General features: G+C 45.0%; 1 protein-coding gene across 3 annotated transcripts in view; it reads left to right on the plus strand.

The window, feature by feature from the left end:
• LOC135911545 (1-phosphatidylinositol 4,5-bisphosphate phosphodiesterase classes I and II-like) overlaps window positions 1–18,378 on the plus strand; it is a 590,731-nt gene that overhangs the window by 336,353 nt on the left and 236,000 nt on the right. For all 3 annotated transcript variants that reach the window (XM_065443866.2, XM_065443867.2, XM_065443868.2), the window contains one exon: window positions 1,875–2,141. In XM_065443866.2, the coding sequence (XP_065299938.1) occupies window positions 1,875–2,141 (267 nt within the window). The remainder of the gene's footprint in view (window positions 1–1,874; window positions 2,142–18,378) is intronic.

An 18,378-nucleotide genomic window follows, 5' to 3' on the forward strand; every position in this document is an offset into this window, starting at 1 on the left:
GCTTGAACGTGCTGTTCAGAGCAAGGTATTTCAAATAGCAATAATCAATATTTTATTCGCGCATGTTTCTCTAACAAGTGCTTTAACCTTCAGTAATTTACTTTATAAAAGGGCCTCAGGTTGGATAAAGATGACCGAACGTGTATGGGACAAGGAATGCACATGCACGCACACAGATGTGTGTGTGTTTCTGTAGGGGAAGGGGGGTACTGTCACATAATTGGAAGTATCTGCTGACTCCTCATGCAGCACCTGGTGTTTATTACACACAATCCATTATCGGTGTTCACTGAAGTCCACGAAGGCATAATTTTTTTATTCTGCCCAAACACAGTGTCACGTGCACAGATGCGTGACACACATGGAGTTAGTGATCATATAGTTTTGCAGTTATATGTGCACTCGGTTAGCAATTTCATGTTTGAAGCAAAGAAGCTGTGCAGAACGCTTATTTGCCATGTACCGCATTAATGTAGCCCCATAATGTGCACTCGTTTGCCAATGCCCATGGTTTATCCTCTCTTATAACGGTGTTGGCCTTAAAAGCAAGGCTGTACCGCTAAAAGGAGGCCATCAGAGCACGTGGGCAGCAATGGCAGGAAGTGAACAAACAGATTTCAAGCAATTTTCGGCTTCCGTTTTGATGAAGTTCGGTGATAACAGCACCACTGAGCTTCTTGGCGCCTACTAATTATGTGCTTATGGTTCTAGGTAAGGGGACCTCCACTGCCACAGAAATCATACATGTCTCATTTAAGCCGCCTGAGATCTGGCTAAGGGCCACACCTTGTTTAAGGGCACTACATTCCTGCACATTGCAACACTCTCACGGCAGTCCCATGTAGCTCTTGCACCATATGCAGTTGAATAAGACTAGTGCACGTGTAAATGTGAGCACACACGGAAGCGAGCTCTGTGTGTCCATCCTGCGTCACATGACAACTGGGAGTCACAATTGGGCCCGGGACTCGTGAGACTCTGCGCAGACCCTTTTTTGTTTGTGTGGACGGCACCAACTTTCATGGACATTCCCTGCTTTGAAACCCTGCTATCGCCCTTGTGATGATAATTAATAAATAGAATTATTATATTTATTGTTGCAAATGTAAAATAACATTTGGAATATAGAATATAAATGAATGCAAATAAAAGCAGAGAAAGAAAATAGTGAGATATATGCTTTATTGGAACGTTTTCTTACTGAGAGAACAAAAATGTTAAGTGGAACAAATGGCTAACCCAGTCATTTATCCTCCCTTTCACATAAATCAAGCAGCGGCAAGCAAAACAAGGATTCCCCCTTCAGGTGTCGCCATACTAGCGCCACGTATTATCCTGTTTTCAAAAAAGTTAGTGGCTTGACTCTTGCCGTTCATTATAGTGGGAAAGTCCCTAAGTGGCATCATGGCTTTTATCGCTGATATTTATCTGTGTTTGGTGTGCTTAGGAATGGGAGTTGAAATAAAATTCTCGTCTCTCAAATAAGCATCAGTTGCCATGACTTGCTAGTATTCAGTGACCCTGGGCATCTTGTTGAATTCTGCTATATGTTTATCTTGCACCTTAAAGTAGACAATACTTTGATCTATGTACTGAGCATAGGGATACGGATGCATCTTGGTGACTGTATCATAATAAAAGATATCCAAAGAGTAGCTTAACATAGTGTACATGTATCTGCAATACAAGATGCAGGCATCTTCAATACTGGCCAGCTTTGTCTGCACTTATCATTTAAATTTCAGTAATCGATGGTGCTTTCTTTAGCCTACAGTTATCCTCGTCACCTTTTATATTACTGTATGGCATTAAGAGTAAGTAGACATGAAATGAGAGCTAAGGATGTGGAACCACTGCCGGATGCCTGTTTGCAGGTGTGCGATGACAGCGGGAAGCTGCTGGGGCACCGCATCCTGCCCGTGGTGGGGCTACGTCCGGGCTACCGACACATCTCCCTGCGCAACGAGTCGGGGCAGCCGTTGCTGCTGCAGACGCTGTTTGTGCACGTCACCGTCAAGGACTACGTGCCTGATGGCCTGTCGGAGCTGGCGGACGCCCTGGCTAACCCCATCAAGTACCAGTCCCGCATCGAGAAGCATGCCACGCAGCTGCGTGCCCTCACTGATGATGACCTGGATGAGGCAAGAGCCTTCAGAACTGCCCACCAAGTGTTTTTTTGGTGACAGCAGTGAGCCTTTACTTCGTTTCTGGCATGTACTAGGAGTCATCTGAAAGGGGTGAGGTGTCAGCCAGCCCCCTCTTTTACTACATGTAATCAGTAATGCTATTCCTTGTTGAACACAAACTACAAGAGCATTTTATATTTTCTTGCCGCATGAACACTGGCTGCTGCCGGAACCGCTTTCATCTGCTACGCCTATTCTGCAGTTATTGGGAGACTGCAGCAGCACTTGGCACAGGTAGCGCCGGCATCTTCCAAAGCTACTGCGCACTTTCGAAAGTTTAACACCCCGCGTTTCTTCTTCTGCTCACTGAACTTATGGCCTGTGGCAAACCAAATTTGACATCGTTTTGTGCCGAGTTTCGCACGCTCGAGCAGACAACAGTGAAAATCCGCTAATGGCATGGCGTTGTTGCGGTCACGTGTCTCAGTTGACAAATGGAATTACTCATGGGGACTACATTTTCGCTGGATTTTTTTTTTCATAACTGTTGTAGCTATGAAGAAGTTGTTGTAGCTTCTTGTAGCTGTTGTTGTTCATAGGTGTTGTAGCACACAGAGTAGTGATGGTGCAAAAACTAAACGAGAAGTGGCTCTCTCAAACAAGACCAAGATGGCTGCAATCGGAAGCTAAGAACGGCAACTGCACGTCCCAGAAAAAAGCCCTCTTTTGTGTGTTCATCAGGAAAAACACAGCTCACCAACGTGATATAAAATGCCATTACGACCAAAATATTGGTCCAGCATGCGTGAAATACTCTGAGATAATGCATCAGACACTGTAGAACCCAAAAATAACATTTTCAAAAAAGTTTGTCAGTCTCTAAGACCCATGTCCCCCCTTGATATATAAAGACGATGAGCAAAATGAGAATAAGGTGAAAGCAAGAGCCAACGTTTCGACAAATGGACTTGACTTCTTCAAGGAAACATATAGGAAGGACCAAAACAGAATTTTTCATAGGCAATGCGCATGCAAAGCATGCAGACACCTAGCAGCCATGTGCGTCAGGGAAACGAAGCATACCATCAGGATTGGTGATGTCGTTACAACCACTGCGAGGCACTTGGTTGACTGTGCCCAAACTCTAATTTTGGCCACCGACTCCAGACAAGACGACATTGGTTAGGCCTAGCTGGGCTGGGTGTCGGGCAACATGCCATTACGAGAAGCTGGCCCTTGATATACGTTTGTACCCATAAACAAATACATGGACATCTGGCGTGAGACCATGCACACAGGCTGAACTGACAGCTGTGCGCGTAAAGCGGGGTTCACAGGCGATCGGCCAGCAACTACCGTGAGCATACGTAGCAATGTAGCAAAAGTTGGTATGCGTGGTAGGAATGGCGAAAGCATGCACGTGGACGTTCCAAACTGATGAATTTGAGAAACATGGTTTAACCCTTTGAAGGGTTGATTTTTTTCACCATATGCGACCGCCCAGGGTCGATTTTTTTATTGCAGATTCTGATTCTTCTTGGGGATTTATTTAGAAAAAATTTACCGTAATTTTTCTAGGGTGACCGTAAAATGAAAAAAATCTCTTGTGTTGGTTGGTATATATGTAGTCTTCATTCATGAATAACAGCAATAAAAAAGAAAATAAACTTATCAGAATTAAACATTTTATGCATTTTTATGCACATAGTTCAAGGTTTTGAAAATCCGCACACGAGAATATTTCGCAAGCCTCAAATTTTCCTGCTCTTACACTAATATGTACGTCCATAGCGTAATTGAACTGCGTAGGTGCGCGCACTCAAGCAAATTGTTTGGTTGTGTTGTGTGCCCATCAAAAAAAGCAACGCGTGGGACAAACTTCCGCTAATCTTCATCTTATCCCCAACCAGCTAGGGCAATTAGTTTTCGCCAATCTTAAAAAAGAAAAAAAAACAGAAACGCATGCACGGTGGCATCCTTCCTACGCGCACCCCTGTGAGCACTAAACAAGCGAGAAACAAGCGGTCACCCTATGAGTGATTAGGAATGAGATAGTCATCAGTTTCGCAAGCGCAAAAAGCCGAAAGCGGCGCGAAAGAAAATCCAAATGGCGGCCCACCCGCGCGCGTGCCAATGCGTGAGCGGTGGTATATAGACGCACGGGAGCAAACTAGCGCTAAAACAAACCATGCAACGAAAACCGAGAGAGATAGGCGCGCGAAAGAAATTCTCTCTATCCCCACATAGTGGCAGCACATGACAGAAAAGAAAAAGTTAGAAAATTGGCGCGCTTTTTAAACGTACAGACGTCATCGACCGTCAGAGGGTTAAACTGACAGCGTTGCAAAGTCAAGGTCGCACACACAACAGCTGGACTTTGCAACGGGTGAACGTTGTCAAAGTCTCATAGCGGTAAACACGACACAAGGAACATTGAAGTTAGTAAAAGCCTTTGTGGGGCGTGAGCAAAAGAAAAATACATATATCAAGAAAGCACGTGTTACAAACGTAATAGCTAGAAAACCTAACACACGACAAACTATCCACAAAGTGAGTTAATTGAGCATGTTGTCTAAAGTTCCTACACACAACATGTTATGAAGTTCAAAATATTTACATCAAGTCTGTCGACGTAGCTGCATCTAGTCGTTGCTGCTACCGACGACACGTTGTTGCGCCCGCCAATGCGTCGTGGACTCGACGTTGCTGCGTCCACCATTTGGCCAACAGCTGTCTGGGGCAGGGAGTCGGGGCAGTGGGGCGACCGAGGCACCTGGATCGCCCGGTCGACTCCTCTTAGCCTGCGGATCGTAGCTGCAGGTAGTCCGGGAAACGGCTTCATCAGCCTGTAGCTGTGCGGTCTTCGGTGGAGCGCCCGCTCAGCTAGCGAGTCACAGCCATGGCAGCTGAAGAGCAGTTTCCACTTGGTTGCCACCGTCTCTGCGCTCCACCTGCCCTGTACGGTCTCCAGCTCCTTCTGCCCCTCGTCATTCCAGAGCTTAGCTGGGCTGCTCTCTTCGACTACGTGTCTCGTTTTCCCATTGGCCACCTAGCTCCGTGGGCACTTTTGCACTTCTTCTTTCATAGATTGTATGCTTTTTATTCGCACGCTCTTATTTTCTAACTTCACTTTTAAAATTTTTTCCGACGACTCCTTGTGCTTTATTGTCCTCTGTCTTCTGCTCTTTCTTCTTCTTCTTCTTCTTTCTTTATTGGTTCATGACATATGCCCACCTTCAAGAGTTTTTCCCTGTGAAAAACTGCTTCTTTTTACTTGTATTGGATCTTTCCACTGTGTTCATATGTCGGTCCAACATTAACAGTTGATGTCTTCCACGATTTTTTCATTTACACCACTGGGTACCTTGCCCACACGTCACTTCACTTCACTTCACTTCACTTATTCACTAGACTGTACACATCATCGAGTTCACTATTGCACACAAAAAGTCATTGGCGAACACTCCTGTACCACAACACTGCTGGAGTAAATTGGTATAACACTTGTCACGTCATGTACTGTGAAGTTCTACTCATAAAATCTGCTCCAACATTTTCTTTCCTTGATGTATTCTACATGGAAGCTATATTCTTGAAGCATAAGGCTCCATATCATCACTCTGGAATTAGTCAACCTTGCTTTGTTTAAGAACTGAAGGGGTTGATGATTTGTTGGCACCCTAAAATGTTTTCCATACAGGTACACCGTATTTATCAAACCAAATCAAGTTTATTTCAACATACAACTGATGCTGAGGACCATGGACAAAAAGCCAGCAAGGCTTGATGTGGTCCATGCCCCGTTTTACAGGCAGCAACAAATGCAACAAAGGATTAGCACGGTTAAATACAATAGTAATTGGAAAAATAGGATTTCCACACTAATAACTATGAAACATTAATCGTGATAACTATGAGCAAGTATAACAAAACATAAAAAAGTACAAAAGAACAGCTATTCATGAAATATATCAGAAGTACACAAGAGATAACAAAACAAATGCAGCACTATGTACATCGATATTACGACACAATATATAAAATTATTTAATACAGTAACATATACAGAAGTATTCGATTCGCAAAATAAAAAAAAATTATTATACAAGAATTGAGCCTGTTCAAAAAAGATTCATACGTCTATGTACATATTCGCATCTAGATATATGTTTATCCTAGCACAGAAATAAGCATTACTTTATGTTTGCCTTGTTTAAATGATAGGGTAGTCGAAAATGTAACATTTGATTAGTATAATTTGTTCTAGGCCTTGGTAGATCCCATATTTCAAAACTCCTTGTACTGACCGCCTTATGTTGTGCTATAAAGTTGGAAATACGTTTTAGGGTGTCGTTGTTTCTTTTAATACTGGTCATATAATTTTGTAGTAACATATTTTTATAAATGTTAGGCATTGACAGCAAATTGAGCTTTTCAAATAGAGGACTAGTATGTGTTAAGTAAGGTACATCAAGTATACAACGTACAGCCTTTTTCTGTATTCTATGCAGTACATTGATTTTAGACAGCGTTGTAGTGCCCCAGACAAGATGGCAATAGTTTATATGGGGTAATAACAGTGATTTGTACAAATAAGTTTAATACTTTCTGGAAGAAAAAAACGCAATTTGCATAGTATTCCAGTCACTCGAGAGAGCTTACCAATTACCATTTCCACGTGGGCATTCCACGACAAATGTTGCTCAAATATAACTCTAAGACACTTAATAGAAGGAACAATAGGTAAAATAGAGTTGTTAAGCTGTAAAATGGTACTAGTCTCAATATTTCGATTTTTCGGCCTAAAAAGCACAGCCTTTGTTTTATTAACATTTATTGTTAGCGAGTTCGCGATACTCCAAGATGATAATTTTGACAGCACCTCGTTGGCTTTAATTATGAGATCTTCAGCATTTTTTTCGGTTACAAGAGTCTGCATATGCAATAAATTTTAGGTCTTTGTCAATAGTCACTAGATCATTAATATAGATACAAAAAAAAAAACAAGGGGCCCAAAATGCTGTCCTGTGGTACTCCTGCGATAAGTGGTTTCAGATAGGACACGTAACTGTTTATAACTACGTGTTGCATGTGGTGTTGGAGATACGATTTTATTAACTTCAAAAAAACACCTCGGAAACCATAATAATTAAATTTTTGTAGTAGGGTAGCATGAATAATGCAGTCGAACACCTTTGAGTAGTCGACAAAAATACCCAATGTACACACCTGACGTTCAAAAGAATCTAGTATAATTTTCTTTTGTGTTAGAAGGGCACTTTCAGTAGATTGACCTCTCGTAAATCCACATTGCATGTTTGTTATTAATTTATGCTTAGTTGTAAAGGATGTAATGCGACTGTGAATTAATTTTTCCAGAGGTTTTGAAAAAATTGGCAAGACGGATATCGGTCTATAGTTAGTTAAATCGTTTTTATCGCCGCCCTTCTGTAACACTATAACTTTAGCAACTTGGAGGCATTTTGGAAAAGTACCATCAGACAAAAGGTTATAAATGTTTGTCAACGCCGGAGTGATTGCATCTAGGACGAACTTAGCAGGCCCAATTTCAAAACCATCGGCATCGCAACATTTACTATTTCTGCTAGATAAGAAAGTCTGCCGTAGGAGTCAAAAATGCAGATTGGCTGGTCCTTGTAGTTAGATATTGTGAACAATTTGGATCGTGAAAACTCTTCGCTAAATTGGTAAAATACTTGTTGAAAGATTCGGCTAGTTCCTTTTCTGATATTGCATTGCCATTAATTGTAATTTCTCTAATAGTCTCATTACAACTGCTTCGTCCAAGAACTGTGCTAATGCGCTTCCAAACAATATCTGTCTTTTGCATAATGTCAACATAAAATAAATTTTGTGAGTACATCCTTTTCTCACGATGCAGACGACTGTTTACTTTATTCCTTTGAACCTTAAATTGACGCAAGGTTTCTTCCGACTGCGTTGAAATAACGTTATGAAATAAGATATTTTTTGTGCGTATTTCTTTTAAACACTGTTTCGTAACCCGTGGCTTTCTACATTTACGCGCAGGTTTCAATACCTTGTACTTGAAACATTTCTCGTAAGCAGATTTAAACTTTTCATAAAAATACTCGTAAGCTGTCTCGGGGTCTGTAATAAGCAGTTGAGGTGACCAGTCAACGCGCAATATTTCATTGCGAAAATTTTTTAAACTACGTGCATTAATGTCCCGTACAGGCAAAGGAATGTCGTTCGTGGTTCCACTAGATGTGTTGTGTTTAAAAAAACAAAAAAAAATTGGGAGGTGATCGCTGATGTGAGCCCCTACAACACCGGATAAGAGATTTGTATCTTCAATATTCGTTATGAAGACGTCTATTAGCGTACTTGAGTCAGCTGAAATATGAGTGGGAGAGTTTACTACATTTGCGAAACCATTAGATTCAAGTGTCCTACAAAATTCATCACGCGGTTTAGAAGTCTTGAACAAGTCAATGTTTATATCACCTGCCATGATGAGCTTGAAACCTTTATTGTTAAACCAGCTAAGGTACTCATCTATAAAGGACAGAAAGCTTGATATGTTTGTACCTGGAGGTCTATATACAACACAATATACGTTATCATTGCATTTAATTGAAAGCACTTCATAATCAATAGTAACAAAGGAAAATGACTCAATCAGTTCGCACTGCAGAGTGTTTTTTACCATCAACATAACACCTCCTCCTCTTCGAGAAGTTCGATTTACAAAGAATGATTTATAACCGGGCAACCTAAGCACATCTATTTCATTTTTATACCAGGTTTCACTTATCATGAGCACATCTGGGGTGAAACCAAACGAGGCAGTAAGAGCAACAATTAGGTCTTCCTTATTTCTGGCTGATTGTGCGTTAATATGAATGAAAGATAATGAATTCTTGTTTTTTGCATATAAGTTGCCTATTTTGCAAGGCGAGAGAAGTCAGTCAGTCAGTCAGTCAGTCAGTGTTTTATTTTCACCAAACAAAAACATTTGTGAAAAAGGAGAGACGGCGGAAAAGCTGCGGATACTGCAGCTTGACTAAGCACCGTCCACCCTGTAGTAGCAATGACAGGCTAAATATACAAGCAAAAAGATAATTATACAAGCAAAAAACATATAATAAAGCAAGAGAAGACAAATTGGCATCAATGATACATGCAACAATGATATAATGCAATACAATTTAAGGAATGCGCAGTTACAAAAACAAGCTAACTACATTGGTGGGGTTTAGTGTTTTGATTTCGATGTCTTGCTACTCATATGCGTTAAGAGTGCTTGGTACAGTGGAATCTCGATGATACGATCACGGCTAATACGAATTTCTGGATGATACAAATTTTTCTGTGGTCCCGGTCGAGCCCCATTACTGGGCTTCTTCGATTTTTCACTTCTGGCTACCAGCGGGCTGCCAGAATCAGCCAGAGCGTCTTCGTTTTTCTTGCGTTGCTCCGCCCACCACGCTACGCACTTCCGCCGGGCGTTCGTTTTGCTCGTGCTGGGCGGTTCTGGCTACCCGCGGGCTGCCAGAACCTGCCAGGACGATTTTGGTCTGGCTGCTCTCTGGAAGTTCTCTGGCTAGCAGACGACTAAAAGAGGCGATGGGCGCTCGCCGCCCTCTTTACGGGGACCTCACGGATTGCAACGCGGGCGCTTGAGGACTTAAATTTACCTCGCTCAGCCAACTGTATGCGGTCATCTCCGGATTTCCTTACTTCTAGCGTTATCTTTTTAGGTGCTAACGCTCCGTTCCGCATCGCGAAGCGGTGTGATACGAGCCGTGGTGAACCGTTTGAAGCTTTTGTGTGTGTGTGTGTGTCCTGATTGCTTCTTCGCGGCGGTGAACAGAGCGCCGCGCTCTCATGCGTGCATGTTATCTGCATCGTGTTCCGCGCAAGTTGTAGACGCTCAGTCACACATTGCGGTACATCTTGGTTTCGTCTTTCTCTGGTGGCATTCCTTTTCACATATTTCGCGTATGTATATCTCTCCTTTCTCTGCAGTTAGCGAAGGCTTTGCAGTTAGCCCGTGTTCGCTCCGTCTCTCCATCGTATGCTTAGGCGGCAGCTCGAAACCGATATGTGTTCGAACTGCAGGCCGTTGATCTAAGAATACACTGATTGCACTCGGTACATTTAGACACACGTACAATGGCTTATTGCTCTCATGATTGTGACCAATGTTGTTTTTCGTGTGAAACGCTTCGCTGGTCACAGGCGACGTGCATTTTCACGCGCCAGCCGCGTCCAGCTCCTTAAATGAGAAGCACCATCAGCCACAACAAACTTTCTGAAATGGAAGCCCAAGCAAGCATCCTTCTTGCACACCACCACGAGTGGAGACACCCACTCAGAAGCCTCGACGCGCTCGATGACGTCGCAGTCCTCGAGACGTCGCAATTCATTTGTTACCGGGTCACGGAGAGCCAGGGGTAGTCGGCGCAACTTTGAAGATACTGGTTTCGCATCTTGCTGCTGATGAATTCGGTGCACAAAGTTGTTGACGAGACCCAACTCGTCGCTGGAAAGGTAATCAAAACCCGGAGGCACACCTGCGAGGCTCTGTACTGGAGGAAGCGATGGTAGGCGACATGTCAACGACGTACCGTCGATCTGTATGCCCAAGCGTTGGATGGCGTCTAAACCCAGCAGTGATGTTCCTGTAGTCGTTACGTGGAACGTAACGGAGCATGACCTTTGTAAAAACTGGACCGTGGCTTGAAACAGGCCTTGAATGTCGATGCATTGTTTGGAGGAATTTTTCAAGTCCACTGTTGTTTGTGACAGTCTGTGCTGTCGACCAAAGTGCTTTCCAAAATCTTCAGCCGTCATCAATGAGACAGACGCTCCCGTATCCACCGACAATCGCATGGAGACGCCGTTAACTACGACCAGAACTTCCAAATCTTTTTTAGTTTCCAAAGTGCTCACAGTCAAGAAAGACGCGGACGGCTGTCCTGCGGAAGTTGACGAAGACCGCGTCTCTGCGGAAGAGCCGTGTTGAACAGTACAGGTTTTTCGGCATACTGATGCAAAATGGCCCAACGTGTGGCAGGCGTTGCACCGCCGGTTCCTTGCTGGACAATTCCTGTACGTTGCAATATGTTTCGTGCTGCCACACCGATCGCATGCGCCACGGTTCCTGGAGGAGCCATGTGCGAAATGTCGGCCCTCTTGGCGGCTTCTCGGAAGAAGTCGGTCGTCTTGGCGGCTTCTCGGAAGGAGTCGGCCATCTTCATGGCCTCCCGGACTATGTCGGCCATCTTGGCGGCTCCCCGGAAGAAGTCTGCCCTCTTGGCGGCTTCTCGGAAGAAGTCGGCCATCTTCATGGCCTGCCGGACTAAGTCGGTGATCTTGGCAGCTTCCCGGAAGAAGTCTGTCATCTTGGCCCGTCGACGGAACGCCAAGTTGAGATGCCTCAATTCTTCGTACATTTTCGGAGCTGAACACGCCGTTCGCTCGATGCAAGGCTTCTAAAGAGCGTCCAATTTCTTCTGCCTTGTCCAGGGACAGGGTTTCGCCATGAGCCAATAACTTTTCGCGAACGCTGACGTTCGCTACCCCATGTATTATTTGGTCTCGGACGCGCTCGTTGTAGGTTGTGCCGAAGTTGCACTGTACCGCCTTCTCCTTCAATGCGGTCACGAATTCCAGGAATCCTTCTCCCTCGAACTGCCTTCGACTGGTGAATTCGTGCCTCTCCGCCAGAACATTTGTTGACGTGGCGAAGAGCCGGTCAAGCCGCTGCAAGAGTTTCTGGAACTCCGATGCTGGCAGGACCGCATCACTTGACGATGACGCTGCGCCGGTTGACTGCCTTGCTGCTTCTTTTGACGTGGACGCTGCACCGGTTAACTGCCTTGCTGCTCCCTGCTCCTCGTCTGCAAAGTACTTTTGTTGTCCCTCACACCTGAGAGCGCTGACGAGCGTGGACACTCGTCGCGTGTCCGTCCAGTCGCCACCGCTGGCCGCTTCGCAGTGGGCCTGAAAAATTTTTTGTTTATCGATACCATGGAATTAACGGTGGCGCGGGCAATTCCAGAAAAACGGGTAGGTTCGCCATAAAAGACGCCATGCCCGGTAGCGTGCAGGAGACAGTGCAGAAAACAAGCCGGAGCTCGCAGCAGGTATGGGGCACGGCAGAACAAGGGGGCGAGTAGGCCTAGGCTCGGAAGCCTCGCGACGCCAAGTGCGTCGGCGGCGTTTGCATGCCTTGCGGACACAGGAAGGGACGCTTCACTTACGAAACTCGTTGGTTTCCCAGGGCTTCGGTCGGAACCGCTGCGGGAATCCCATCTTCGTCGCCAAAAGATGTGTCGGCAGCGGCAGGCAAGTGGGGGCCCACGCCCAGCGAACACGCGGCGAGGCTGGCGCAGTGAAGGAGACACGGAGCTAACTGCTCCTGATGAAAACCGGACGAAGACTCAGCCGACCCGCGGCCGTTTATTCCTAATAAAGACTTCACACGCCAGATGACACCTCCTGATTGGTCCAAGCTCGTCACATGACAAAAGGGGGGTGCGCCATCTAGCTAAACTACAAAACAAAGATGTACGATAACACAGAGATCTGACAGGGGGCGACACTATACTACATAAACCTCGTAAAGTCAAGGCCCAGATAGGACCATCTACTTTTCTACTCAGTGATGGGAAGACATGGCATGTGTCTAAGTTAACCCTAGTGATGAAGGATTCAGCAGGTAGTACATTGTGTACAAGTGATAAAGATTTTTTGTTTTCATATTCAAACCTGGATAGTCATTCCGATGACTCGTCTGTAGTGACATCCACTTCTCATAAACATCAGTTAAGTAGCTTGTCTGACTGTTGTTGTAGCTTCGACGGGGCGGCCGGACGAAAGGTTTACGGCATGAGGCCTAAACGGCCGGGGCGCGCAGCGTCGCAAGATAAGAGCCGGACTGCGTCAGTCGAGGACCAGACGAAGACTGAATTTTTATTTCTCCGAGGGGAAGCAGGAAGGCAACTTACAGCGTTTGGCACTGAGTGGCGGCCTGATGTAAAGACCCAAAACCGAAACCAGAACTTAACACAGGATACCACATCACCTCTCCCTTGAAAGGAAAAATGCTCTATTCGCTCTCCTCGCAACAAAAGTAAGTCACGAGTCAAAGAACACATGTTAGCACTGTAACATACATGACAGTGATGTCATCTTTACAGAATAGAAAATGATATCTTTGGCTTCCCCATTTAAAAAATATGCACAACATGAAAACTGAATATGAATTATTGCACCCCAGTTCTGCAGTTTCAGTACCCGTCTTGGGCGGACGACGAGATGCAGCCTTGCACACACCGATAACACAAAGAATTCACAAAGTACGAAATTTTGTAGACAGTAACAAACATCTGTGTGCCCCCCGGGACAGCACTGATGGGTGGCTCATTTGCCCTGAGCCTGACTCGAGACAGTCACTGTGGCTGTCGTGGATTTGGCATTGTGCGTAAAAGCACTTTAAACTCCATAGTCCCCCATTAAGAATGGTAACTACTTTTAATGGTAGAAACGTTTTGGCATGACAGACAAATTAGTAGGGCGGTCAACACGGTAGTAAAATGTACATACATGTTTATGCTGCAAGAAATGTATGGTATCCCTTCTGCGGGGATGCTAAAAAGTGAAAAGTGGTCCTACAGCTAGGATCCACTGATAAATCTGCAGTATAACAGTAGGTACAGCGTGCGTATAGTACCATTTATGCTGCCAGAAATCCCCCCATTTGAAGGATACTACATATGCCCTATTCATTTAACAAACATGAAAGGAAATACTTTTGGCGTTAATAGCCAAATTCGCATGGGAGGGTTGAAACCTCTGTGGACAGTCCCCCAAGGCAACAAGCTACTTCGTAACATAATCCTTAAACCGTTCCGGAGGTTGTCTATGGCGTGTAGACCTACGGAGGACTGGTTCAGGTTGTAGAAGAGGAACAGCAGAAGTGTTACTCGTACCGGCACTGGAAGGTGTGTCAGAGACCTGAGTGCCTTCAGGGGCAGTGTCTTGGGGAGGAGTCTCGCACGGACGTTGAGGAGACTGTTCTGCACGGGGTGAACCCGGAGGTGGTGGTGGTGAGACAGGTGGTTGCAAAGAAGGGGTTGCAGGAGGAAAATGAGTACCAGTAGGAACTGGAAGAAAAGGTGGAAACCCATCGTCAAAGGATGTTCCGTCATTGAAATGACTCCTTTCATTTGTTTCCTCCTGACATACCGAGTACTTCACCAGTTTAGACGCGTTCCAACGCTTGCCATGTTCAAGCTGGAAAGTACTTCAACCTACTTTGCAGTAAATCTTGAACGGACCAGAGTATTTAGGACCAGATTTCCGTGAAGTACGTACCCTAACCAGATTGCCTGGCTGAAACTGAGGACTTTTAGTTGCGCAACGACGATCCGCATACATTTTAGAGACTTCCGAGTCTACACAGTCTGCAGTCGTCTCTGATTCCGTGGGGGAATCGGTAGCCTCCCAGGACTTGTTGGGACGTCGAGAGGAGCTTCCTGGGCAACCCTCTCCAGCTTTGAGCGAGAATCACATTTAGTTTTCCTACCAGGGGGAGGGAAATAATAGTGGGATGACTGGGTCTTTGAAGTCGACCGATACGCGTCGCAACCCCCAAAGTTCTTCTGAGGTACGCATGCGTCCTCATCGTGACAGAAAACGGCCTACGTGGCTTGATGATTTTGTTTTCTGAGTGTGGAGCGTATTGCCGTCTCAGGCAATTCACATGTTTCATTAACACAGGTATAAAATGTGTTCCTTGTTGCGGTGCAGTGAGTCTTGTGCCGTGTTGCTTGTCGGATTTTGTTTTGACTGACTGCCTATGTTGTGGTGCCCAAGACTGGTGCGCGTGTATGTGAACTTGGGTGGGGACAGACTGAATTTGTTGTGGACTTAAGTGCGTGCTTTGTGTGCGACTGGTGCGTGTGTGTGAACGTGGGAGGGAACAAACTGAAATTGCCTTTGGACTTAAGTGCGCGTCTTGTGTGCGCATTTCACTGTATGCTTGCTTTGTTTCCAGGGGGGGATGGTGTAGTATAGTGTCGCCCCCTGTCAGATCTCTGTGTTATCATACATTTATGTTTCATAGTAGTTTAGCTAGATGGTGCAGCCCCCTTCTGTCATGTGACGAGCTGGGACCAATCAGGAGGTGTCATCTGGCGTGTGAAGTCCTTTTTAGTAATAAACGGCCGCGTGCCGGCTGAGTCTTCGTTCCGGTTTTCATCAGGAGCGGTTAGCTCCGTTTCTCTGTCACTGCGTCGGCTCTCGCCGCGTGTTCGCTGGCCGGGGGCCCCCACTTGCCTGCCGCTGCCGACACAACAATTTTCTTGTAGCAGCACTGCCCCAAGCACTTTCTCTGATGCATCTGCGTGGAAAACAAACTCTCTTTCTAAGTTGGGCGCCACCAGAAAGGGGCGATTGGCTATGTGCTGCTTAAGTGTTTCAAATGCGTACTCTTGTGGTTTTGTCCGTTTCACTGCGTTGCTTGCACTTTTCCTTGTTAATTGCCCCAAACGATCAACTATCTCCACATAATGTGGAATGAATTCTCTGTAAAACCTGGCAATTCCAGAAAAGACTGTACCTCTTTCTTGTTCTTCAGTGGGTTTGCTTCTTGAATCTTCTCTAGTATTTCCTCTTTCATTGATATGCGTCCCATGCCTAACTTGTGTCCCAAAAATGACACCGCACGAAAACCAATTTCCCACTTCATTGGCTTGATGGTCAGTTTGGCTTCCTGTAATCTATAAAATAATTATTTTAATGCTTCCAGGTGCTCTTCCCAAGTGGCTGTCACCACCAAAATATCATCAATACAATGTTCCACATTTCCCAGACTGTGAAGTACTCTTCTCATGAGTTTCATAAATGCTGCAGCAGCTGTCTTTAGTCCAAATGGCATGCACTTGAGTTGAAATAGCCCATTTGCGCTTGAAAATGCCGTCTTTTCTTTGGATGTCTCCTCCATGGGTACCTATTTGCCAGTACCCCTTCGCTAAGTCAAGCTTTGAAAAGAACTTTTTTCTTGCTACCTTTGCAAAAACAATGTCCACTCTTGGTATTGGCTCAGAATCAGACATCAATACGCTGTTTAACTTCCTGAAGTCTACACAAACCCTATTAGAGTCACGTGGTTTCTTTACAACGACCAGACGTGCGTTGTAAGCTGATGTAGACCTCTCAATGATGCCTTGATGCAACATCTCAACTTCCTTCTCAATGGAGTCTTGAACCACCAGTGGCAGTGGGTATTGTTTTACGTACACTGGTGCATCCGTGGTGCGTTCCAACTTGCACTCAATAACATTTGTTCTTCCTGGTAGGTCGGAGAATAATTCGTCATACTTTTGTAATAATGCTTTTAACTCTGCTGCTTCTTCTCCATCCAGACATGGATTAACGACTGCTTTTTCTAGCCCCACGGTTTTCTTGTAGTTGTAGGTGTGTACTTCCAAGTTGTCTTTCTCTTCTGTGACTACGATGTTGACCACTTCGGATTCTTGCGAATTATGTCTCTCTTCATATTCCATTAACATGTTGATGAGAAATACCTTTTTAGAATCGTTCACCAGGAGCTCGTAATCCATCTTTTTCCTTTTCTGGGTTACCACAAATAGTCCCTTCCACTGCATCAACAGTTTGTTTCCATCACTGGGTAGAAGGATAATTGCTTTGTCTCCTGGATTGAGGCATCATGTCACTGCCATCTTGTTATAACAGGTTTTATAGCGTTCTTTGGCTTCCTCCAACCTCTGATATGCTAACTTGCATTTTTCTTCATGCCTCTTGGAAGTTCCAACACGTTGGGGCATGTTGTTTTGACTTCAGTGTCAAGTCCTTCATTTGCCCATACCTCCTTGAGTATATTTAACGGACCTCTAACCGTACATCCATACAATATTTAAAATGGTGAAAAATTGATGCTTGCTTGTGGCACTTCTCTGTATGCAAACAATAATGCTGGTAGGTAATGGTCCCAATCCATAGGTCTTTCTTGATACATCTTCCTTATCATGTTCTTCAATGTGCCATTAACTCTTTCCACAAGGCCGTTCGTCACAGGATGATTTCGCATTGTGAGCAACTGCTTTACAGAGAGCAACTTGTTGAACTCCTTCATTAGGTCAGATGTGAAGTTGGATCCCCGGCCACTAAGAATTTCTCTTGGGATACCATACCGAGAGAAAATCTCTATTAGGGCCTCGGCAACCTGAATTTAATTTGTGCCTTTTAGGGTGTTAAATGTTATGCTCCGAAAAAGAAGAGAAGAAGACGAAGTGAAAAACGAGTGTGGAGCCGAGCGCGCGCCAGCAGTTTTTGGAGTTGTTTTTGCAAGCGTCGAATAAAGAAGACGTTCTCTACTTCGGCTCTGCTTCCTGGTTTTCAACATATGGTGCTGTGACCAGGATATCAGATCTACAGTTGAAGATCCCTGACGATGAAGCGAGCTACCTGAAGAGGATGACCTACCGACGCGATCTACGCGACCACGCTGCGACAGAGTCGAAGAACGATCCACGTCATCACGAGGCCTACCATTCCCGACGTGACGACATGGAAAGAATACGACGGAAGCGTGCTACCGTTCGAGCGGCGGTCACCAGGATCATCAACGACATGACAACTCTTATGCAGACGGAACCAACGCCATATGGTGAGCTGACCGACCATCTTAACCTATTGAAGATAAAGGAAACTATGCTTACGGACCTTGATAACCAAGTAGAAGAACAGGTTACCGATGATAACCTAGAGGATGAGCTTCAAAGCGTCGGACAGTATCAAGAATCTATCGCCCTCACAAAATCCCGCGCTGAACGCATTTTATCCGATCAGCAAACAACGACTACGCGTGAATCTCACGATGACTTTCGTCCAGCACACGCACACGTTAAGCTACCGAAGCTCGATGTGCCGAAGTTTCATGGTGACCCCATTAAATGGCCAGAATTTTGGGATCTATTTGAGTCTACTATTCACCAGAACCGATATATTACAGACGTACACAAATTGAAATATCTTCGGAGCTACTTGATGGGTAAAGCGGAAGGTGTCATCAGCGGCCTGTCGACAACTAACGAGAGCTATAGCACAGCTATAGAACTTCTCAAAGAAAGATTCGGTCAGAAGTCACTGATTGTTTACGACCACATGCGTCGCCTTCTAAACCTACGTAAAGTTCGTTCTTGCGAAGATTTCGAAGGGCTTCAAAGGTTGCATG

The sequence above is a fragment of the Dermacentor albipictus genome, chromosome 7 (genome assembly GCF_038994185.2).
Source record: "Dermacentor albipictus isolate Rhodes 1998 colony chromosome 7, USDA_Dalb.pri_finalv2, whole genome shotgun sequence".
Taxonomy (NCBI): domain Eukaryota; kingdom Metazoa; phylum Arthropoda; class Arachnida; order Ixodida; family Ixodidae; genus Dermacentor; species Dermacentor albipictus.